Source organism: Leuciscus leuciscus (genome assembly GCF_965113295.1).
Source record: "Leuciscus leuciscus genome assembly, chromosome: 14".
In the NCBI taxonomy this organism is placed as follows: Eukaryota; Metazoa; Chordata; class Actinopteri; order Cypriniformes; family Leuciscidae; genus Leuciscus; species Leuciscus leuciscus.
In genome coordinates this window covers 4,153,284-4,175,410 of record NC_138738.1, presented here as the reverse complement: position 1 = coordinate 4,175,410, position 22,127 = coordinate 4,153,284, and the positions used below count along the sequence as shown (strand labels likewise).

The 22,127-nt window shown below is 38.1% G+C and overlaps 1 protein-coding gene across 2 annotated transcripts in view; it reads right to left on the bottom strand.

Annotated features, from left to right (window-relative positions):
- Positions 1-22,127, bottom strand: part of cacna2d2a (calcium channel, voltage-dependent, alpha 2/delta subunit 2a) — a 231,487-nt gene that overhangs the window by 160,501 nt on the left and 48,859 nt on the right. For both annotated transcript variants that reach the window (XM_082136344.1, XM_082136345.1), the window contains exon 3: positions 13,795-13,911. In XM_082136344.1, coding sequence (XP_081992470.1) covers positions 13,795-13,911 — 117 coding nt within the window. The remainder of the gene's footprint in view (positions 1-13,794; positions 13,912-22,127) is intronic.

Sequence of the window (22,127 nt, the reverse complement as noted above, 5' to 3'; positions counted from 1 at the left end):
TCATTTCAAAACAACCTCCCAACCACCGCAACACCGCCGGTAGTTGGTCCCTTACCACCGCGGTGGTAAAAAACTGCCACCGTCACAGCCCTAATGATACTGTTACACATGTCTTCTTTCTCAACTGTTTATGTTCACTTATTACATGGCTCTGTGGAAAACTTGATTCTGATTGGTCAATCGCGCCATCCAATGGTACTGTATGTTATTCCCCGATAACAACCGCTAAAGACTAATAACAGGCTCATCCGGGTATCTGTCACTGAAGTCGGCGCGATAGGATTGCTAGGAACGTTTTTTCCTCGTGGAAGTTTTGCGTTTGGTGAGATAGTAAAATATTAATACTCAGTCAAATCAATATTTTGTGTACAGTTATTTAATTAGGCCTATGTCATCCAGTATCACGGACTCACTCTCTCTTGTTTCATTCAAACGCGGCTGCTGCCATTTTTGCGACTGTTGTTTTGTACACTGTAATGGATTATACAATACTGTAACAAACAGGTACGATTTTAAAACAATTTCATCTCAAATCAATATCTCTTATTCCCATAATTATTTATGTGGTCAAATGCTGTGTAATAAGTGTACCGTATCCCTTAAAAAGACGTCGGCAAGTGACATTTCCGTCAGCTGTCCCAAAACGCGAGCGAGAGTGTTGTATTACAGCGTGACACTACTAATATCGATACTACGGTATCGAGCCAACCCTAATCAACAGTATAGTATGAAAAATGCAAATAGTTTGAAAGAGAAACACTGACTGCGCATAAAAAGACAGAGAGCTTTATAGATTAGAACTTTTTTAATAGATGACACATTTCTTTTGTCGGTCAGGCAGACTATTATTTTTTTTATTGTGTGGTGTTACTCTATTTTTAGATTTTGGACTTTAATCTAGTTTAAATAAAGGACATGTTCTAGGGCTAGTCTGATTTTAATAGGTGGTCTAAACTTGCTTCTCCCTCAAGATTTCTGCTGGTTTCCTTTAAGTTATTCTCTATTTATACTATGGGATTGTTGAATTCTTGACTCTGATTGGTGGATAGATGTTCTAAGATGGTCATAGTTGTACGGCTATGAAGTAGTTCCAGTTTTGTTGACCGCATTCAAACTCCCTTTAAAGCAAGTCAGAACAGCTCTTGTTCAATGGAAAAAGACAGAAATCTCAGAAAACCTCATGTCTAAATCACATATTACAAGGCAGGAATAAAATCTGACAAAATAGCATCATAAACTGAGCTTTCTTTTTTCTATACGAATTTTAGTGCATATTTTTAAGGATGTTTTGCATTTTTGCATCAATGACAGTTCAGTAAATTTCTCATGCAGTTCTCATTACGGCATTTAAATAAATAAATTACAAGTATTTAAACACCTAATTTAAAAATCCTTACAATATTTTTTTTTATTTTTTTATAATATACTGTATTACAGATATTATAATATTATGAGAATATAACCATTGAAATGAATAAAAATTACAAAAAAATCCCCAAATGTAAAACATCCAAACATGGGGGTGAAATTACTTAATAATCATGAAAATTATGTAAAAACAAAATATTATATTAAGAATATAATATTCATTTTCTTTATGTAGAATGTAATTTTATAAGACATTACAGTAATGAGAATTTGTATATATATATTTGTATAATATGCAGCTTTCCCACAGGTTTCATTTTCATTATGCTAACTATAAGTGTTTCTGGGTTTCCTTCTCTTTTATTTTGGACTTAAACGTACACTTGAAGCAACTGAGAAATAAAACCGGATCCAGCTTGTTATGTCCAGTTTTGTCTAGTTTGACGGATGCACCAGATGACATCTGTGAGTTTGGTGTGTTTAAGAGGTTTGTAGCTGATTTGCCTTAAGGTTTGTGATTTTGGTGAGTGAGATCGGCTTTTGTTCTGACCTGGAGCTTCAACATCATAAAGGTGTTCATCTGTCTAATAAGCCGAGCAGGAGAGTGAAGCTTAGCATGGCAAACGAGCAGCTGTAAGTGCACACGTGTACGTGCGTAAGAGAGAGATAGGGAGAGAGACACCGAGAGAGAGGGCAAGGAAGAGGTGTAATGGCTTTTGCTGCAGGTGGTAACAGATGGTTGCTAATGGATGTTCATAGATCTGAATGACACAGGCTAGAGGGTGGTGTGACGCACGCTAGAGAAAAAGATGAGCAGAGAGAGAGAAATAGTGAGATGGAGACAAGTACAAATCACAATAAAAAGAGTACAAGATCTAGATGTACACAAAGTAAAATGGTATTGCCCTTGTAAAGCTCAGAGGATTTGATAAGGTGTTCAGCTTTGTTTCATATAAGTATCGACTTCGTCTCAGATGTTTCTCCTAAAAATTCTTTGGGAAAAATACAAATATACACGAATGAGTCAGTAGTTGACATGCACAAGAGTACAGAGCGAAATCAGATCATTTAGAAGAATTGAATGACAAATGTTTGAGTTTAGCTGATTTTTGTATCAATCTAAGACATTGGAATCTCTTCTGAAACTAGAGGAGTCACGTATGAGATTCTTTTCCTCAGGAGAAACATCTGAGAAGCAGGAATCACAGGAATCTCTCATCACTGTCTAGGAGAAACCATTTAGATATTAAAGCAGTCTCAATTGGGATTTCGAGACAAATTGAGACAAACCTGCAGTACATCTGAGGGGAACGTGTTGCTTTGACGTTGTAATTCACAGAACTGTTCGCTAATGACTGCTATGATCTGAAGAGGATGCACATGGATCATTTACGGCTATTCAAGTCAAATGTTTTGAGCGGTTCTGTGTGGTGATTTTTTTTTTTTATGTGCTATTTTTGTGCAAGGAGACTTCGGCCTAGTTCTAGCGCCCTCCTCCCTCTCCCTTTCCAAAGGGACCGGAGCGCTATAACCGCTTCACCGTGGGCCTGCAGGAAATTGAAAACTAAATTGCTTTTCTTAGTTTTTCTTTCTCTTTTTCTGAGGCACTTAGACTGAGAGGGGGTGGGGGGGGGGCACAATCGTACAGCTTTTGTTACTGATTCATGAGCGCTGTACCAATGGACGCAGAAACTTCAGGCCATCGTTACATTTCGGAACGGTTACAGTGAAGCAAGACTACAAATGGAGGAAAGTGCATTTAAATAAGTGTGTGAGTGAATGTATATTCATGTTGTGCAATTGTTCTGCATACATTAGCAGCCCCCCAACACCCCCTTCCTCTCAATATAACTCCTCCATCTGTCATCGTCATACTCGCCTCCCCCTGACTAAGCAGAAACTGCACCGTATCCTGGAGATTTTCTGCAACATAGATCAACAGGAACTGAATATTCTGTTACCATTACCTTAAGCACGATCACAACTGTCAATTAAACAGATTTTTCGGCCAAAAGGAAATAGCAGTGCTTGAAATGTGGAAAAAGAATTACAGCATTTATGAGATCTTTGTCTGTTAGATTTTACAACGCCAAACATTCTAACAATGTAAATCAATTATATATATATTTCTTCTTTACTTAAGGTAGGGAAGGCAATGTTTTTCATAAACACTTTTTGTTATACTGAATGAAACTCTCTTCACATCCTGATAGCAGCAATCAATAATAGAAGTGTCTAAATATGATTACTGTATGTTATGTCTATGGCGTATTTTGGTTGTGTTTTCGTTTTCCTCTTTCTTTCATTCTTGACTGACATGCGTTTGGTTGGTTATCAAGTCAATCATCATTAGTCAACGTGTCGACACCCCTCAAGGAACCAATCCGAACCTTCTCCGTATAAAGACCCGGAAGTGACGAGAGACGAGAGGCACGTGTTTTCTCTCGTTTGTCCTAGGACTTGTTGTCTGTTGATAGCTTAATCAATAGTTTTTTTTGTTTTTTTGTTTTTTGAAACAATTATTTTGAATTACAATTCATAAATAACAAAAAGTTGTACAATTCATAAATATACAAATATGCTGTGTATTTATACTTGTGCATTTATTAATTGTTATTTGCATTTGTGGATCTTTTTTTGTGAATGCAAATTTGGTTGTGCATTTGTAAATGATATTCAGTCAATATGAATTAGGTTATTTTATGAATAAGTTAATTGATGAATAAGTGAATTATATATATTTTTAATTAATTTCGATTAATTTGATTTTAGCGGCATAAACTCCTGCATTGCGCATAAGAAAATAAAATTCTCAACTCTCAACCCTGTAACTCAAGAACACATTTCAATAGCAATGATTCACTACGTTTACAGCAAATGATGGAAAGGATCTTATCAAAGTCTTCTAGGGTTTGCTGGAGCGTTGTGGCATAGATGGAGCTTCCAGCACAATAAAATCAGCCGACTAAACTTGACATGTCCTCGCAGGGACCAATTGACTGTCTGTCGCCTGGATCACACTCTCCAGGTCCCTGTGGGTGCCATGTTTGTGACACAACTCAAAGGCAAGGCAAGAGTGAACTTCGGGTCATCATCGCTCGTCGATCACATGACCAGCCGCCAGCCTTGGACTGAACTCCGAGGGGAAAACCACACGAGTCATGACATGACACATGGTCAGGTGATTTGTACAAATGACAAACTGAACTGTGATAATGAATAAAACAGTAGGTAGTGGTGATGCTGCTGTTTTAAAATACACAGTGAACACAGAGAGGATGCAGTCAAAAATGATAAATATAATCTTTACTTCGCTACTTTGTCTCTATCTGATTTAGAACAAGCAGAAATCTGTGAGAAATATAACGACCCAAAGACAAAAGAACTGCAAAAAAAAAAAAAGCTGTTATGTAGGAGCAATAGCCTCGTGGGCAGCACTGTGTCATATATTCAATAGTTGTGCACAAGGCAACACGCTTACGAGTCTCAGCTCGAGGTTCAGGCTTATTTGTTCAATAATGACGCCATCAGTGACTAGTCGACTCGACTTTAATCACATAAATGTCTACTTCTGAAAATCTGAAGTAGTTCAACCCATAGGGTAGCCTGGAAATCCAGACCTAAATCTGAAAGAATAATGGTCTGGCATCGACTAATGAAAATCGGCCAGCTCGAGGGGCGGCACCAAGCATGCATTTGAAAATCTCACTGCACGCAACTGGATAACACTACGACCAATCACAACAAGCCCCATACGCTTAGCTACCAGCGGAGCTAACTGGTAGATTAGACTCTTACCGGATCCGGTCGGCAAAACAGCAAAAACGCCCTTCTTACAAAGGAACGATTCGAGCGCCGTCTTCTGTTCCTCTTTTAGATAAAAAGCCAAGTCTAACTCATTCATTGTAGCGGCCAAAGCCGGGGTGGTGGTGGCGCAATGGATAAGACACATGCCTTTGGTGTGAGAGACCCAGGTTCGAATCCACTGTGAGACACCAATGTGTCCCTGAGCAAGACACTTAACCCCTAGTTGCTCCAGAGGCGTGCGACCTCTGATATATAGCAATTGTAAGTCGCTTTGGATAAAAGCGTCAGCTAAATGAATAAATGTAAATGTAAATGTTTCAAACAACTGGTGTTCATCCATAGCCATCTCGCAATGTTTACTAATGACTTGGACGTCACAGCGCTGTCGTCTTCTGTTTAGCTCGCCTCTGGCCCGCCTATATCAGATAACCCGATGTGATTGGTGCAGCTCAGATCGAGGGGCATATTTAATGAGCATCATTACTCAACTTGTGCTCTTGCAAGAACTCTGGATTTCCAGGGTACCCACAGGGTGTAACGGTACACAGAAGTCATGGTTCGGTACGTACCAACGTGCAATTTGCTCCACTTAAACTATATTTAAGCATTCAAAGCTTAAGCCCAACTCTCCTATACTTCATTTTCCGTGTTCTGCACCGTCCTGTGCGCGAACCTTTCAAAGTATACTCCTCTATCCGTGAGTGCAGACAGATGCATTTAATGCGTGCGCACTATCTAGAGGACTTGTTTTCAAGCGCTAAAGTCATCCGCACATGCACTGTTCTTCGTCTGCTCTTTTTCTTGTTGTGGCGGTTAGCAAACAGCGTTGCATTACCACACACACACCCTTCTGGATTGAATTGTGCATCGCCTGTGACTGACTGTATTCGTCGTCTGACTGCATGCACCGAACCGTGACATCCTTACCGTGATGTTTCGGGACAAATCACTAGACTAGATAATTGAATGCACTGTTTTCCTAGCTTTATTTACGTAGATTCTCAATTTGGAGCCATAATTAAGAAAAAAATCTCTAAAAAGAGGGCTAAAAAAAGTCTACAAAGAGATAAACTCATAAATTAAACCAATAAAATAAACATATTTATTTTAAACAGAATATAAACCCTACAAAGTTCGAGTCAATTTACTATTTCTTAGCTGACGACTTCAGTCTCAACAAGGTGCTTCACGTCAATTTTTGAATGACAGAAAGTCCAGCACAGACATACACATTATTCTATTTTGTGCCTCATCAGATTTTAAAGTCTGGATTACTTATTTTCTAAAATGTAATGTTTGTTAGCTTAATTAAAAAAAGTTAATATAAAGTGTACACCCTCCCTGTTAATGTGCCCCTACAGAAACACAAAAGCGCTGTGTTGCCCTTCTGAGTATTTTCTGGCTTATGAGGCTGATCAAAACCGTCCTCTCATTAGTGAAACAGCAGGAGTAATTAATTGTGTGTTTATTTTTAGGGGCGACAGAGAGCACGGGACTAAATTTAGCACGCACGAAGATCTGGGGGCCCGGCCAATTAAACGTGGGCAAAGGAGAGCAAACCAGGGTGCCACAGTCCAAAAAAACGAATTACGATGTGATGAAGTGTGTATACGCAACAACCACCCTGCTTCCTTTCTGGTGTCTGCTTAGACAATGTCATACTGAATTACGCGGTGTATACGACGCGAAATTCAGTATAATTCACTCGTTCATCTGCGCAACGTCCAGTCTATACAATCCAGTTTGTCATAAAAGTCCAAATTAGGGTCAGTCATGCACAATCTACATTATCATATGTGTGCACACACACACCACTAGCCTTTGGAAATGGTGCTTACTAGTCTGTAAGATGTCATTCTTGCAGAAGTTTCTCCCATGAGGAGAATATGACATCACTGCCGCACACACCCGTAAGGGAAACAGCGTAAGTGAGGCAATGTGCTCTGAGTTTGATTGGCAGGTTCTGTTCTGCAGTATCAGCTGGTTTGGGGAGCACAAAAAGCAATCCATAAAAGAGAAAGAGAGAGAGAGAGAGAGAGAGAGAGAGAGAGAGAGAGAGAGAGAGAGAGAGAGAAAGAGAGAGAGAGAGAGACACAAAGCTCAGTTCAGCTGTGATCCGTACGGCTGCAACACTGTTCTTTTACATGACAGCTTCCCAAGCCCGGCCTTGACATCTGTCACTCACACGCACCACGGTTACAGTAATAAAGTTTTAAGAGCTTCTAAAAATACATGGCGGGACACTAACACACAAACGCGAGAAGAAGCAGTCAGACCGTCCCAGAGGAGCACGATCTCTCCGAGAGCAGAGCTACAGCACAAAAACATCAGCCATTCATGAGGAATCTGTCTCAGATCATTAAAATGCTACTAAAAGCGTCTGCTAAACTACCAGACAGGAAATGACACGTTTCAGAACAACATGGCCGACCCAAATGCACATCAGTCCTCTAGAGTAAAACAACGGAGACAAAAAAGATGTTGGAAAGAAGTAGAGGAATCTCATTCATGAAACAAATTAATGGAACAATTTATATATCACGAACGGTTTACGCAGGAATTTGACACAATTAAATGCAACAATTTACACAGAAATTGAATATGCACATAATTCTATGCAACTGTTTACATATAAATGATTTTAAATCAAATTCATTATAAACATAATTCTATGTGGTTACATAAGAATGATTTTGCTACAAACGATTCAAATTCAGCCAATTTAAGCTAATTCAAAGCGACAAACCAGTTACACAGAAATAGGTTGTGCATATAATCAAATCAATGCAGCAATATTTACTAAAGCATGGTTTCAAGAACTATTCATTTTATGCACATAATTCGATGCGCTAGTCCTGCAAGAATGATTTTACCACAGACATTCATTATGTAGACAATTCAATGCATTAATTTCTGGTTTTACAAATACTTACATAGACATTTCTTCTGCTTGTGTCATTTCACAAACAATTTACCTGGACATTTGCTATGTGCATAAGCAAATCAAAGTGACAATTTATTTATGAACTGTTTTACAAAAAATGTACACAGAAATCTCTTTGTTGTGCACATAATCTAACACATGGTTTAAATAGAAATGATGAAAAGAAAATAAATTTGCAGTGTACTCAACCAATTCAAAGAGACAATTTATATAAGAATTGTTTTACGAATAATTTACACAGATATTGATTATGTATATAATCAATTCAGTGTGACAATTTATATAAGAATCCATTTTTATGAATAATTTACATCCGTTCTGCTTGATTTTCTGCTCATGGATAAAACAAATGGAAAAATTACATCCTCCTGGCAGCTTTGGTGAACTACTTTGAACAGACTATGATTTGGGACACACTAATGTGAATCTCAGATATTATTTAGGACAGACAGTGTGTGAATTGGGGCGCAGGGTCTATCTTTCACACTCATTAGTGGCGACCTAAAGAAGCAGGTGTGAATAAACAGGTCGATGGAGGTGTGGACCAGTTTCTGTGCTTGAAACAGCATACGGTAACACTTTATTTTACAGTGTCCTTGTTACATATGTTACATGTACTTACCATAGAAATAACAGTAAATTATGCATAATTACATGCAACTAACCCTCAACCAAATCCTAATCCTACCCTTACCCTATAGTAAGTACATGTACAGTAGTTGCTTAATATTACTCAGTATTTAAATATGTAATTACACTGTAACAATGACACCTTAAAATAAAGTGTAACCCAGCATAAATAATTTTGCCTAAAATCTGTAGAACCTAATTTCTAATTTCAATACCATAAAAGTTTCACAGACTTCCTGGCGATAAGGTTTTGAATTTTGGCTTACAATTTTCATCAATGGCTTTCCCAAATTCTGTTGAATCTATGCATATTTTTAAAGGGGTCATTAAATGTATTTATTTTTTTATAATTTTATAATTTTTGCACAACAAAAACAAACCTGTATGTGGAAAGCTTTTGATGACAGATGAAGCTGTCAGCTGTATTGGATCTAACACAGCTGTACCATAAAACCGCAAGTAAACGATTTCATAATGCTTTGTCTGTAAATTATGGTTTTATATGGATGTGTTCAAAACACTTACTAGAGTGCAATAGCGAGGTTGAAAATAAGAGGTTTCTTTGCAAACTGTCCATTACACTGTTCCTCGTTTACAAAACAATCTGTGGTCAAAATCTCTGAACAAACATATAATCCTCAGATGAGATCCATTAAAATAAACCATCCACTTGTTTCAGATGCTGGGATCCTTCTGAAGTCTGTAGAGAGACGCAAACAAGCTGTTTAACCTGGATTCGTCAAAGTGAATGTTATTTCCCTCTTCTATTTGTCGTGTTGTTGACAGACTCAAGTGTGCGAAGTATGTCAGAAACTGACCGCGAATCTGTATACTGTATCCAGTGTAGACAGCGTCAGTGATTATAATGGCTTCTATTGGCTTTTGATCCAGTGTATGCAAATGTCAGCCATTAAGCAGCTGAATGCTAGTGGGCAGGGCCTATGGTGCGATGATGTATAACTATTCAGAGACGTCTTGCTCTGGAGGTAGTCATACGCAAAAGTATTTGCCCGTGTGACATCACAGATTCCATAAAATCATAACAAGCCGATTTTGCAGCTCGATTAAATAAATGCTTTGTTTATAATAAGGAGGATGTTCTAATCGATTACTCTTGCAGGATGTTTTAATGGTACAAAGACCTCTTGGGCCCTATCTTGCACCCAGCGCAATTGACTTTGTACACCGACGCATGTATTATTCCTATTTTGCAGCCGACGCACAGCGGACTTTTCCCTCCACAGACGCACGTCGGTATATTAGGGAATGAACTTGCGCTCCCGCGGGCAGTTCAGCGAAAAAGAGGAGGCGTGTTCCGGCGCAAACGTTCCCTGGTGCTATTTTGCAGTTTCAGAAAACAATTCCGCCACAGACCAGGAAAAACCTAGTCTAAAGTCAGTGGCGCGTTATTCAGATGCTATTTTAAGGGCGCATGCTTGGCCATACTGTAGCGTGTGCACAACGCGCATACACTTTGCTTCTCTACTCTACACAGAAGCAGCAGTTCACATTTTTGCAAACCATAGATTATTACAAGGAAAAAATTCCACACGAGGGAAATCATTATGGTGTCCATGAAGATGTGAAAAAAACAGGCATAAATCTAGCTTAGCTTATATACGCCTGTTTGGGTGTGTTTCTCCATCCCCAATGTCACTTCTCTGTGTTTTACGGCCCTGGTGAGAACGTCGGTCTCCACGGCTGTGAACCGCTCCTGGCGTGCGTCTGGAAAATCCGCCGTTATAATAGCAAGCCGCCATGGAACAAGCGCGCCTGCTCTTAAAGGGAATGTGAGATGATGTTCTGATTGGTTTATTTCACGTTATGCCCAAACCACACCTATGAGTAATGCCATTTTAGACCAACCCATTTTAGATTTCCGCCCACAAAGTTACTTGCGTTTCGCGTTTGATACTTGCGTTTCAGATTGTTAAAATAGGGCCCCTTATGTGTCAAGAGATCAAGGTAAATTTGATTTCTCATGTCATGACCCCTTTAAATTACTGTATTATACCAAAATTAATACTACATAAAATCCTACTTATCCTACTAAAAAAGTGTCACAGACTTCCAGGTGATTAGGTTTAGAAATAATAATGGCTTAAGATTTTAACTATGGCTTTCCCAAATTCTGTCTATGCACGTTTTGAACTATTTTTTCATGTGTAAAAGATTACGAGATTTCAGCTAATTTATTGACATTCAAACACCGATTCAATTGTGCAAACAGCCATAAATCACAATACAAGATTTAATATGATCTATCTTTGTGCTTCATTCCTTTCTTGATTTACCTTGTTCTACATCCTACGTCCTACATTGCTCTCTCTTTCCTCTCGATTTCTCCCGTCTGCAGCTCATTTTGAAATCAATGATTTCAGAACTTCATTTCCTCGCATTTCCTGACGCCTGAAGGGCCGTTCTCATTCCAGGCCCATTTTCTCTCGCTCGCTCTCTCTCTCTTTCTCTCAGTTGTCGGGAGTCTGCTGGGCTTTGGGTGATGGTTCGGTCTAGTCGCCAGCATATTGCTGGCCCCGTTAGCAGCGCGCCCTATCTTTAGCTGTGCGGTCAGACGTCTCATTTGAGCACACGTTTAAATCAGCATCACTTGCATCTTTCAAATAAAAGCCAATTGCACAGAATGCATTGTAATGAATCCAAAATGACGTGTTGGCTAAACAGAATTCCAATTTGATGAATTGCAACATTGTAAACAAATAACTTTTCGTAAGTACATCAAAAGTAGATGGTAGGGATACGCCAGAATTTGTTATAGTTGTTTATAGTGGTAAAACATCTGCTTTAAAGCAATGGTGCCATCAAAGTAGTATTTGTGCAGTTCTGATGCCTTTTTTCAATTGGTTTCCTATGGCAGTGAGCGTTCTGCGCGCTGTTTATGCGCCCCAGGGGCCTCGCGTTTTACCTCCTGCTGCGCCTCGCGTTTTTGCAGTTGAAAAAAAAAGCAACTCCGAGCGGAAAAAGCGCCCGACGTCATCGCGTTTTTGTCCACTGTCCAATCGAATGAATGGAGAGGCGGGCCTTCCGTTTTAGTGATGAAAGCTACAGTTGCTTGAATGCCCGGAGAGTGCGATGATGGAGGATAAACTTGTGGTGCTCTCGTGGGTTACCAGGAGCTTAACGACTTCACGAACTGTAACTACCACAATGTTAAAAAAAAAAAAGTTAAAAACAATTTTTTAAACAAAAATAAAAAATAGGGAGTATAAAAATAGGGAGTATAGAGCGAGGAGGCACACTAGGGTTATGAACAGTCCTTTCGAGTATCTTGCGTCTGCATGGCATGACTCACATTGGAGAATCTCAGCTAATCTTGCTCGAATGCCAATTTATGATAAGAAATTCTGAGTGTCTCCTAGGGCTGTCAACGAATATTCTAAATTCGAATATATATTCGAATAGTTTTAAAAAACAGAAATTCGAACGTGAAAATTAATATTCGAATGTGAATTTCGAATATGGAAAAACACGCCCGCGGAAGCAGAGGCGCGGCTGTCTGCTTTGCGAGTGGGCGCGCGCGCTGCCTGAAGCCTTGTTTATACTTTCGCCTGTCTCCACAGCGCGAGTCTCCGCAGACTGCGCGCGCACCTCCCCCAAACGGACGAGGCGTTTATACTCGACGCGCTCGCCGTTGTACTATTCTTTGAAACGATAGGGGGCGATTCGCGCTCGTGCGGACGCGTCGAAGACTTGAGGGACAGGTCACACGAGTTGCACTGTCTAGCACAGCGTCACTGCTGAAAGTTGACAGTGCACTAAAAGACAATGGAATAAATTGCAGTCAGTTTTTCCTTTTTTTAATACAAGCACCAATAATGTAAGTAGCCTTTTTCTTTTTTAATAGCACTTTATTTTTTATGAACCTCAGGGTAAAAGTTCTTTGTTGTCACATTTCTCGGAATTGTGTGCCTCATTTTATTTAAAGTTAAACAGAAAAGTTCCATGTTTACCACAGCTCGCTCGGAGCGTTCAATGTCGGTTCTATACTGTAAAACTTCAATTAATGTTAATACATTTGTTTCAATCACTGAATGAAGCCTGCTATATTTGGGGCAAGAGTCGCGACCTTAAATTGCTTGCACAAAACTCTTTATCAGCACTCAACATGTGCTTATTGTTGTTCATTTAAACCGTTATGAGCAGAGAGAGCGTGAGCGCGAGGGCGCGAGAGAGAGAGAGAGAGAGTGCCTGCGAGTGAGCGAGACTGAGGTCTGCGGTCTTGGCCATTAGTTTATTTACTTGGTTTTGTGTTGGTAATACATTGTCAAATATGTTTAAACTTAAATTAACTACCTATACAAGTTATGTATGTCTCTTTGTATTAATTTGTCCTGTTATTGACGTAATGCGCGTCATTGAAAAAATGCGCAACCAGATGTTCGAATAGTTCGAATATTCGTGTGTTTTTTAGAGGGAATATTCGAACGTCATTTTTGAGCAATTTTGACAGGCCTAGTGTCTCCCAGTGAAAGACCTCAGGCAGTGTTCATATGCTACTTTTAGTCAAAAGTACTTTACTTACCAAACACATGACTCATTTCTGAAGCTTAATAAACACTCATTTTTCCAGCTGGAATTGTCACAATGTGCCTCCATATTCCACACGCTTCAATCAGCCTCTAAAAGACTCAAACCAAAGCAACAAAAAAAAGCACTTCCACTTCTTCAAAGAATACCATGTTGCATATGTGCAAAATAACATGGTCGTTTTTTTTTACGGGAATATGTAAACGTGATGCTCCCATTCATCCCAAACTCTCTGAGCGTCTTATGTTTGGCTGTGTGGGTGTCCTGTGGATTTGAAGAGGGAGCAGATTGGAGGAAGACAAACTCATTACCTGCTTAGTTAAGCAGGCTAATAGAGAACAGTGGGCATTGATAATATTTTTTTATAAATCCATTTTTTTCCGGATTAAAAGAGACAGTGGATCGATTCCCCTTTTTAATGTAACAGATATGAGTTTTACACCACGATTATCAACGGCTCGACATCCTGCTGGGAGAGATGGGATGTTAGTTCTGCTCACCTCCAGAGCTTTACGTTTTCTTTTCAGCAGATTGGCGATGTCTTCTGCCACCTTCTCCACCAGCTGTTTGGGCGTATTTCGCTCCACATTAAACTGACTTTTCTTCTCATTATAAATCTGTGGGAGGGCAAAGGTCAAAGGTCAGGCACACAATAATTTCCTTTGTGATCAATTACATAAAACAATGCACATCAAAACAATTATATTTGAATATTTTACATATGAAATTCAATGTATATTACTCTAATAATTTATATATTTGCTCCAAAATGTTTAACACAATACAGGCAACTCCCTCAGGCAATCTTTCACATGGACAGGGTCTCTTCATTGTTCATATAATTTGACTATAATTTAATACAAACTCTTTTATAAACTTATTATTTACAGATTTACATTTATTCCACTTTTCATTTGCACATACGACACTTCTATTTTGCACATAACAACTGTACATCTGTATAGCATATCTGTATACATGTAATTCTGTCTATGCTGTATTTTCTATATTTTTTGTTACTGTATTATATACATTTTATTGCCTTTTTTATTGTATTATATTCCCTTTTAACACTCTAATCGTTTTAACTCCTTGTGCGTGTAGACATAATTGGCATTAAATTCATTCTGATTCAGAATAAAACATTTCCCCATTCATCTACATGACAAAAAGTGGCCCATTTTACCTAAATTGCCATTTAATATAAGTAACCCTATTTTTTTTTACTAAAACTAAACTAAAATACTATCATTTTAATAAGTTCATAAAAAAAGTTCTAGTTAAATCAAATATCTTAATTAAAATGTTCTAGTAAGTTTAATTGTCAAGTAAAAAAATTACTAAAATCATTGCATTTTATTATTAATGCAATTATATATTCATATTTATATCATTTTAAACATACTGTTTATACATACATATTAATACATAAGAATCTATATTAAATATTCATAAATATTTTATTGATTGAATTAAATAGCTATTTAATAGTATACATATATATATTTTTACATTATATTATAATTTATATTTCATTTATTCACTCTTTAAGATTAAAAATCTCTTTTGCAAGAGTGTCCTGGCCAAGATAGGCAGCACAGTAGCATATACATCAAGTACTAATAAAACATGCATGCGTAAACAATATAAAAACATTTTCAATGCAATTCATCTCACCCTCCAGTTATTGAATAGTATATTTAAAATGTTCCATTATAATACAAAAATATTCCAAAATAATTTATATTATGTTGTATACTACCATAATAAATACAATCTTCAAAGATAACAAAGACTTGACTCCTGAATGGACTTCATAACCACGCAGCAAGAAAATGTAAAGCACTGCATACACATTTATCCAAACAGTACATTTAAAAAACAATCAACATAAATTTAATTCAATTAAACTAAGTGAAAAAGAGTGCAAGTCAGGCCACAATCTGATGTGGACTTATGGGTCAGCACTGTTCCTCATGTCAGCGGTTTTCCCAGTGATTTACACACAGCAGGTCCGGTCCTACAACCTGACTCAGCACACACACTAATCTGAGCCCCTGGGATGCCCACTTATCCCCTCCACCCCAGGGACTCCATTACCCACAAATCCATCTATGTCAAACTGAGGACTAGGCAAAAAGCCAATAGCAATCTCCCTAGAAAGAGGGGTCCGTTTACACACACTCATACAGCAGGCAGAGCATTTAGTAAGGGCTGTGGCCTCGTGTACGTTCCCCTGTTACCAGATAATGGCTAAACCACAAGCACTGTATTACGTCAACTTCAGTGAATCGGGACAGAATTGGCGGCTGCAAGAAACCATTGCATCGACTAGAGAGGGAGGGAGATTAGCGTAACCTACTTTTAAACTGTGATACTTGATATTTTTGGAATACAATTATAGAGCCCTTGAAAAAGTCATTAGAGTGTTTGGAAAAAAAATACACAGTTATGAAAGATACTGATCTCATAAAACAAGAATTCAAAGTCATACACAAAAGAAAAAATCAAGATGTTCATATTTTTTTTGTTAACATGTGATGAAGACTAATGTAGTCTAATAGACAACGCATTTAAGTCTGAACACAACTACTGTCTGCTAAATGCCAGGAAGGTCAATAATCATAATTGATAAACAATAATAAAAAAATAATAATAAAAAAAAATCTATAATATGATATTTAATATTATAGAATATTGTATTTAAAAAATAATATTTATACACACAAATTAAATACCTATGACTTATATAACATGTTGTTTTTGATTTATAAGATCCCAGATCAGCATATATCTGAAATTTAACATTAATATTTACTAATGTATACATGTCAATTTTAAACACATGATGCAACAATTGAAATTAGAGTATATTTATATAACATTGACATTTATTTATAAGGTAATGCAAAGTAGATAGAACCGATAAATAATCATTCTCATTATAAATGTTGGGATTTTTAATGCCTTGTTATGTTCAAAGCAAAAGAAAAACAATATTTAGATATATAGCTTAATGCTAAACTGCCTTTATTGTGACGCAGTGCGTTATTATAAACAAAACAGGTTTAAATTTAATCTGTAAAAATGTATATTCGGTTAAGTCAGTGTGAAATGCTGGAGTGACTCATGGACTTTAGCTTTCAGGGAGAGAAATTAGGTCAAAATGTGGAGAAAATAATATATTTTGGATATGTGTGTGTGTGTGTGTGTGTGTGTGTGTGTGTGTGTGTGTGTGTGTGTGTGTGTGTGTGTGTGTCTCTGTGTGTGTGTGTGTGTGTGTGTGTGTGTGTGTGTGTGTGTGTGTGTGTGTGTGTGTGTGTGTGTGTGTGTGTGTGTGTGTGTGTGTGTGTGTGTGTGTGTGTGTGTGTGTGTGTGTGTGTGTGTGTGTGTGTGTGTTGAGATGGAGGAGGAACAGCAGGCAGGAGGGTCTGCTGTCTGGGTCGGGCCAAGAGATCTAGATGAACTGGGCCAAACACACTCACACCACTGAACCAGGGCGAGCAAGAGCCTATCAAATCCAATATGCTCCCATTGGCAGTCACACATCACACACACATAAGTACAGTCTCAAACAAACAAACACAACACAAACTACCGTGATCTCCAATAGAAGGACAGAAGCAGAACACACAGTGTGCTTGTTAGTGAAGAAAACTCGTCCCAGAATGCCAAACTGAGACTGTGTTAGTATAAACACACAGATGGTGCAAGAGAAAGAGAATATGGGGAAGATTCAGCAAAAAAAACTCAAATATGATCAGAGATCCTTGCTTAGTGAGCACTTCAAGTACATTCAAGTTATTAAAATCAATACATTTATACAGGGCTGTGCAGAGAGTTTCTCAGGGGCTTAAATGTAAAAAAAATAACTGAGTAATTCCCATATAACAATATGTTTCCATCCACCTATTTTTATGCACATTTTGGGATATCACATAAAAAAATGCTGGAGGGAAACGCCAAAATGCGCATAAAAAACATATGCGCTTAATTGAGTCGGATAAACTTTTTATCCGATAAGAAAGCAAGCGCATAAAAGGCGTTCTGAGGTGCAAGTCATTTATTATATATGAAATGATTATTTACAGTGGCTTCTCCTAATGCAGCAACTTCCATTTTTCTTAGTGGTATTTAGCGTCAGATTATCAGGAAGTGATTTAGTTACAATCATAGTAATTTAGGAATGAGATTCCGTGGGTGTTTGAATCGAGATCGTGATCTTTTAAAAATCAATCGTGCAGCTCTAATTTATATAATAATTTCTTTGTATATACTGTATATACACAAATATCATATATATTGATATTTAAGTAATGATATTTGATCCTGTTTACTTTTGTGTTCTACTGTAGAAAGTAAATGTGACGCCGGGACCACAAAACCAGTCACATGGGTAAATATTTTAAAAATTGAGATTTAAAGCTGAATAAATAAGCTTTGCATTGATGTATATGGTTTGTTAGGATAGGACAATATTTGGTCGAGATACAACTATCTGAAAATCTGGACGCTAAATGTGCAAAAAAATCGAAACATTGAGAAAATCTCCTTTAAAGTTGTACATTTATGTAGGCGATTGTGCCGCATTCACTCACTAAAATAAACGTTTTAAATATTTACGGTAGGAAATTTACAAAATATCTTCACGGATCATGATCATTACTTAATATCCTAATGATTTTTGGCATAAAAGAAAAATGGATAATTTTGACCCATACAATGTATTGTTGGCTTTTGCCACAGATACACCCGTGCGACTCGTGACTGGTTTTGTGATCCAGGGTCACAAATGCTGAAACTTAAATCAGTAAACACTTCAACAGAAGAGCCCGTATTCACGATTACACTCCAGAAGATTACCTTTCCCACACTGACAGCGAGTTTCCTTCTCTAAACACGAGAGACAAAGCAGCGAAAGAGATTCAATTTGACCTCTGTGTTATTTTTTTCTCAGTCAAAAGATTTGTTTGAGGTTTTCTTTTTTTTAACGCGACTGGCTCGCGTCGGAGAGAAAAACGACTCCGCTTATCAGCCCATGAAGGCGGACTGTTGACAGAGACAGATGCTGCGTCATTAAGGAATATTAGTGGACTCTGCCAAGCAGACAGCGCACGCATCCCGCCAGGCAAAGGAACAGTTCAATAAAACCGAGAGAGAGCGAGAGAGAGAGAGAGAGACAGAGAAACTCTGAGTCAGACAATGTTAAAAGGAAGCAGTCAATGGAAGAAAAAGATATGGCCTCCAGAGATTGGAACGGAGAGATTCGATACAGATGTGGCAAGACAGAAAGGACTAAGGGACTTGAGTGACAAGAAACATACATAACGTGAGCGCTACTCCCGCAGAGGCTGCAGACAACAGACTAATAGAAAAGGAGGTCTATAGATCAAGCAGGATAAGAGCAGGTGGAGAACCTGAGCGCCGGAGAAAGAGAGATGGACGTTTGTTGTGAGAAGACGGCCATGACTGCGCTTTACATCAACAAATAAATGCTAGTGTCTTCATTGCTCTACTTTAAGTCAACATAAAATGCTGTTCAAACCATTTTACTTCAACAACAGGACATTTGTGACCAACAAAACAAGTCATATGGGTCAATTTCTTTAAATTGAGATGTATACAACATCTGAAAGCTGAATAAATAAGCTTTCCATTGATGTATGGTTTGTTAGTATAGGACAATATTTGTCCGAGATACAACTATTTGAAAATCTGGACACTAAATGTGCAAAAAAATCAAAACATTGAGAAAATCGCCTTTAAAGTTCTACATTTATGTTGGCGACTGTGCTGCATTCACTCACAAAAATAAATGTTTTACATATTTACGGTAGGAAATTTACTAAATATCTTCATGGAACATGATCCTTTCTTAATATCCTAATGATTTTTGGCATAAAAGAAAAATGGATAATTTTGACCCATACAATGTATTGTTGACTATTGCCACAAATATACCCGTGCGACTCGTGACTGGTTTTGTGATCCAGGGTCACATTTATCTATCTGGAATTAATTGGATAGTACAGAGTGTCTCTATTAGGACAGGTGGTTGAAGGGGAGGAGCTCAAAAATAAGAGGTCTTGGTGACATCAACCGAAAAGGAAAGTCGTTTCAGAGGCGGAGCAAGTTTGATGAAAGATTAGATTGAGAAATAAAAACTGAATGCTCAAAATAACTCAAAATAAGATGTGATTTGTCATCTATGCTGTGATATCTGTCAGGTAATAGGGATTTTATAGAGCAGTTTAACTAGCTTAAACAGCACAACATCGTGGGTTAACAAGCTTCATCAGAATTTGAAGGTCACAGTTACTTACTATAAACAGAGGACTAAGTAAACTTATATCATTTTCCATAATCTTCCATAAGTGGTTTATTTAATGTGTCACGATGTTTAACAGGGATATCATTCCCTTTAAAAAAAAAAAAAAAGACATGCAAATTCATCAATGCCAATTCAAATGACATTTTAATAAAACAGCAGACTCATTTCTCATGCTAAGGTTGTAACACTATAATTTTATGCATCCTAAATAAACTAAATTAAATCACATTTTTGCTTTATATGAAACTTATAATATGAACTTCTGTATCTGTATTCTGTATTATGTAAAATATATATATTTTTTGTAATATAATGAAATCATCATAGTTTAAAAAATTCCTTAACTCAAAGTGTTATGAAAGATTATCATATTTTAAACATCGAACATGTGAGTCTGAGTCTAACAATCAAATCTAAATAATAGGCATTTGGAAAAATAACAAAAAATAAAAGAAGACGGCATGATAAAAAAAAAAAAATCCAAGAAAGTTTTATTATGACCTTCATATGCCTTCACGTGCCTGAAGCTAATCAGCACCAAACATGCATGGAAATTCATGCTATAGCTGGACTCTCCAGCGGGGACGACAATAAATCAGAACCGTTTTCAGCAATAATGTGTCCGATTGATCCAAACTCTGAAAGATGCCACATTAACTACTGGCTCACGTCACTGTTCATGAGGAAAACTGACCGTTTGAGCAGATGGTGTATTAGATGAGTGTGCCGATGCTAACTACCAATCCAGCGGATTCAATTCTGATGTGCAGGACTCAAATAAACAGTTGATCTAGCTGTTGCCCGTCCTTTCAGACAGACATTTACACAACACGCACTAAAAGCGATACACCATCAGGCTGTAAAATAGCACACAAAGACAGTCAGAATAAAGGATATGAGTGATGGAGACGCCACACGCTTCTAAGTGAGAAAAAAAAAAGATCCTCTATCTCGCTCTACCTCCTCATCTGTTCATGGTATCAGTCTTTAAGACAGATATAAACGTCAGATCTTTATTAACTTGATGATGGACGGGATTGTCTGTGCATCACTTCCTTTTCTGAATCTCTTTTGCCCACTACCTCTCAATCACTCTATCTATAACAGCAGCTCCTGCAATTACTAAAGAGCAATTTGACAATTGGTTTAACAGTTAATATTAACCACTAGCCCTTATGACTAGCCCTAGTTGAAATCTTAATGCATTATATTCATTAAAAATAAACAAATTCACACAGAAGAAAGAGATTTCAAGAATGAGCAAGAGAGCAAGGTAAACAAAAAATAAAAAATATCCACCTATATGCATTGTTTTAGTAATGCAGTGCAGTAAACGGGAGGGCAAGGGGCTGATGGAGGTTCAGGTTCGGGTGGGTTAGTTATGCGCCTAAAGTCAATGTCACAACACAGGATGCAATTAAGGAAAATTGTGCTGTAATCTGCCAATTACTTCTGCGTTCCTTGGATAGAGCTGATAACTAATTAATGTAGAGAAGGTGGAAACAGGAAACCAGCTGTGACACATAAGTTCACACACACACACAGACAAACACACACTTCAGGCTGTCTTTGATTGAGTTTGACACACAAACTCTCACGACTTCAAACCTCGAAGCCTCCCCTTGTGAGCTGATTGTACTGATAGCTAGGAGGTGTGTGTGTGTGTGTGTGTGTGTGTGTGTGTGTGTGTGTGTGTGTGTGTGTGTGTGTGTGTGTGTGTGTGTGTGTGTGTGTGTGTGTGTGTGTTTTGAGCTCATCACGCTAATCACCCCTCTACTTCCTGCCTTGCTGATGAAGGTCGTCATCTGTCCATCAACATGAGCACAATCTATCGACTTCAAATGTTTAATCCTCTCTCCGTTGATTCGCTTTATCATCAATGTTGTTTGCTAATCATCATTATTACTATTGCTCAAAGATTTGAACCAGCTCCTAAGCATTCAACTTTGGCATTAAAAAAAACATGCAGACTTGCATAGCACCACAAACCATGTGTCGTCTTGTTGAGTGATCAGATGTACGTTGTTGTTTTTGTTTTTGACTTACACTGAGCAACCATCACAATACCCTAGCAACCGCTAACAACACCCTAGAAACCACTTAAAATGCCTAAAGGCCAATTTATACTTCTGCGTCGAGTGTACGCCGTAGTGTACGTCGTAGGCTACGCACGTAGGCGACGCCGTCGGGAGCATTTATACTTCTGCGAATGTCTGTGTTGCTCTGCAGTTACACCGCCGAAACGCTAGTTGGCGCGGGTGGGTTTTAATGTTCCAGTTCCACTGTGTTTACATTCCTCGCGGCTATTTTGAGTTTAGGTTTCTACGAGCAATGGCGACTGAAGGAGTCATACAGATGGCTGTATTTCCGCACTTCTTCAAGCAATCTCTCGGTCACTTGGTCTATTTCCATGGCTCTTCACTGATCTTCGGAATTTAAAAATGGCGGGCGGGCGGTGCAGAGTGCAGAAGATCATTCCGGAAATGCGTAGGAGGAAACGCG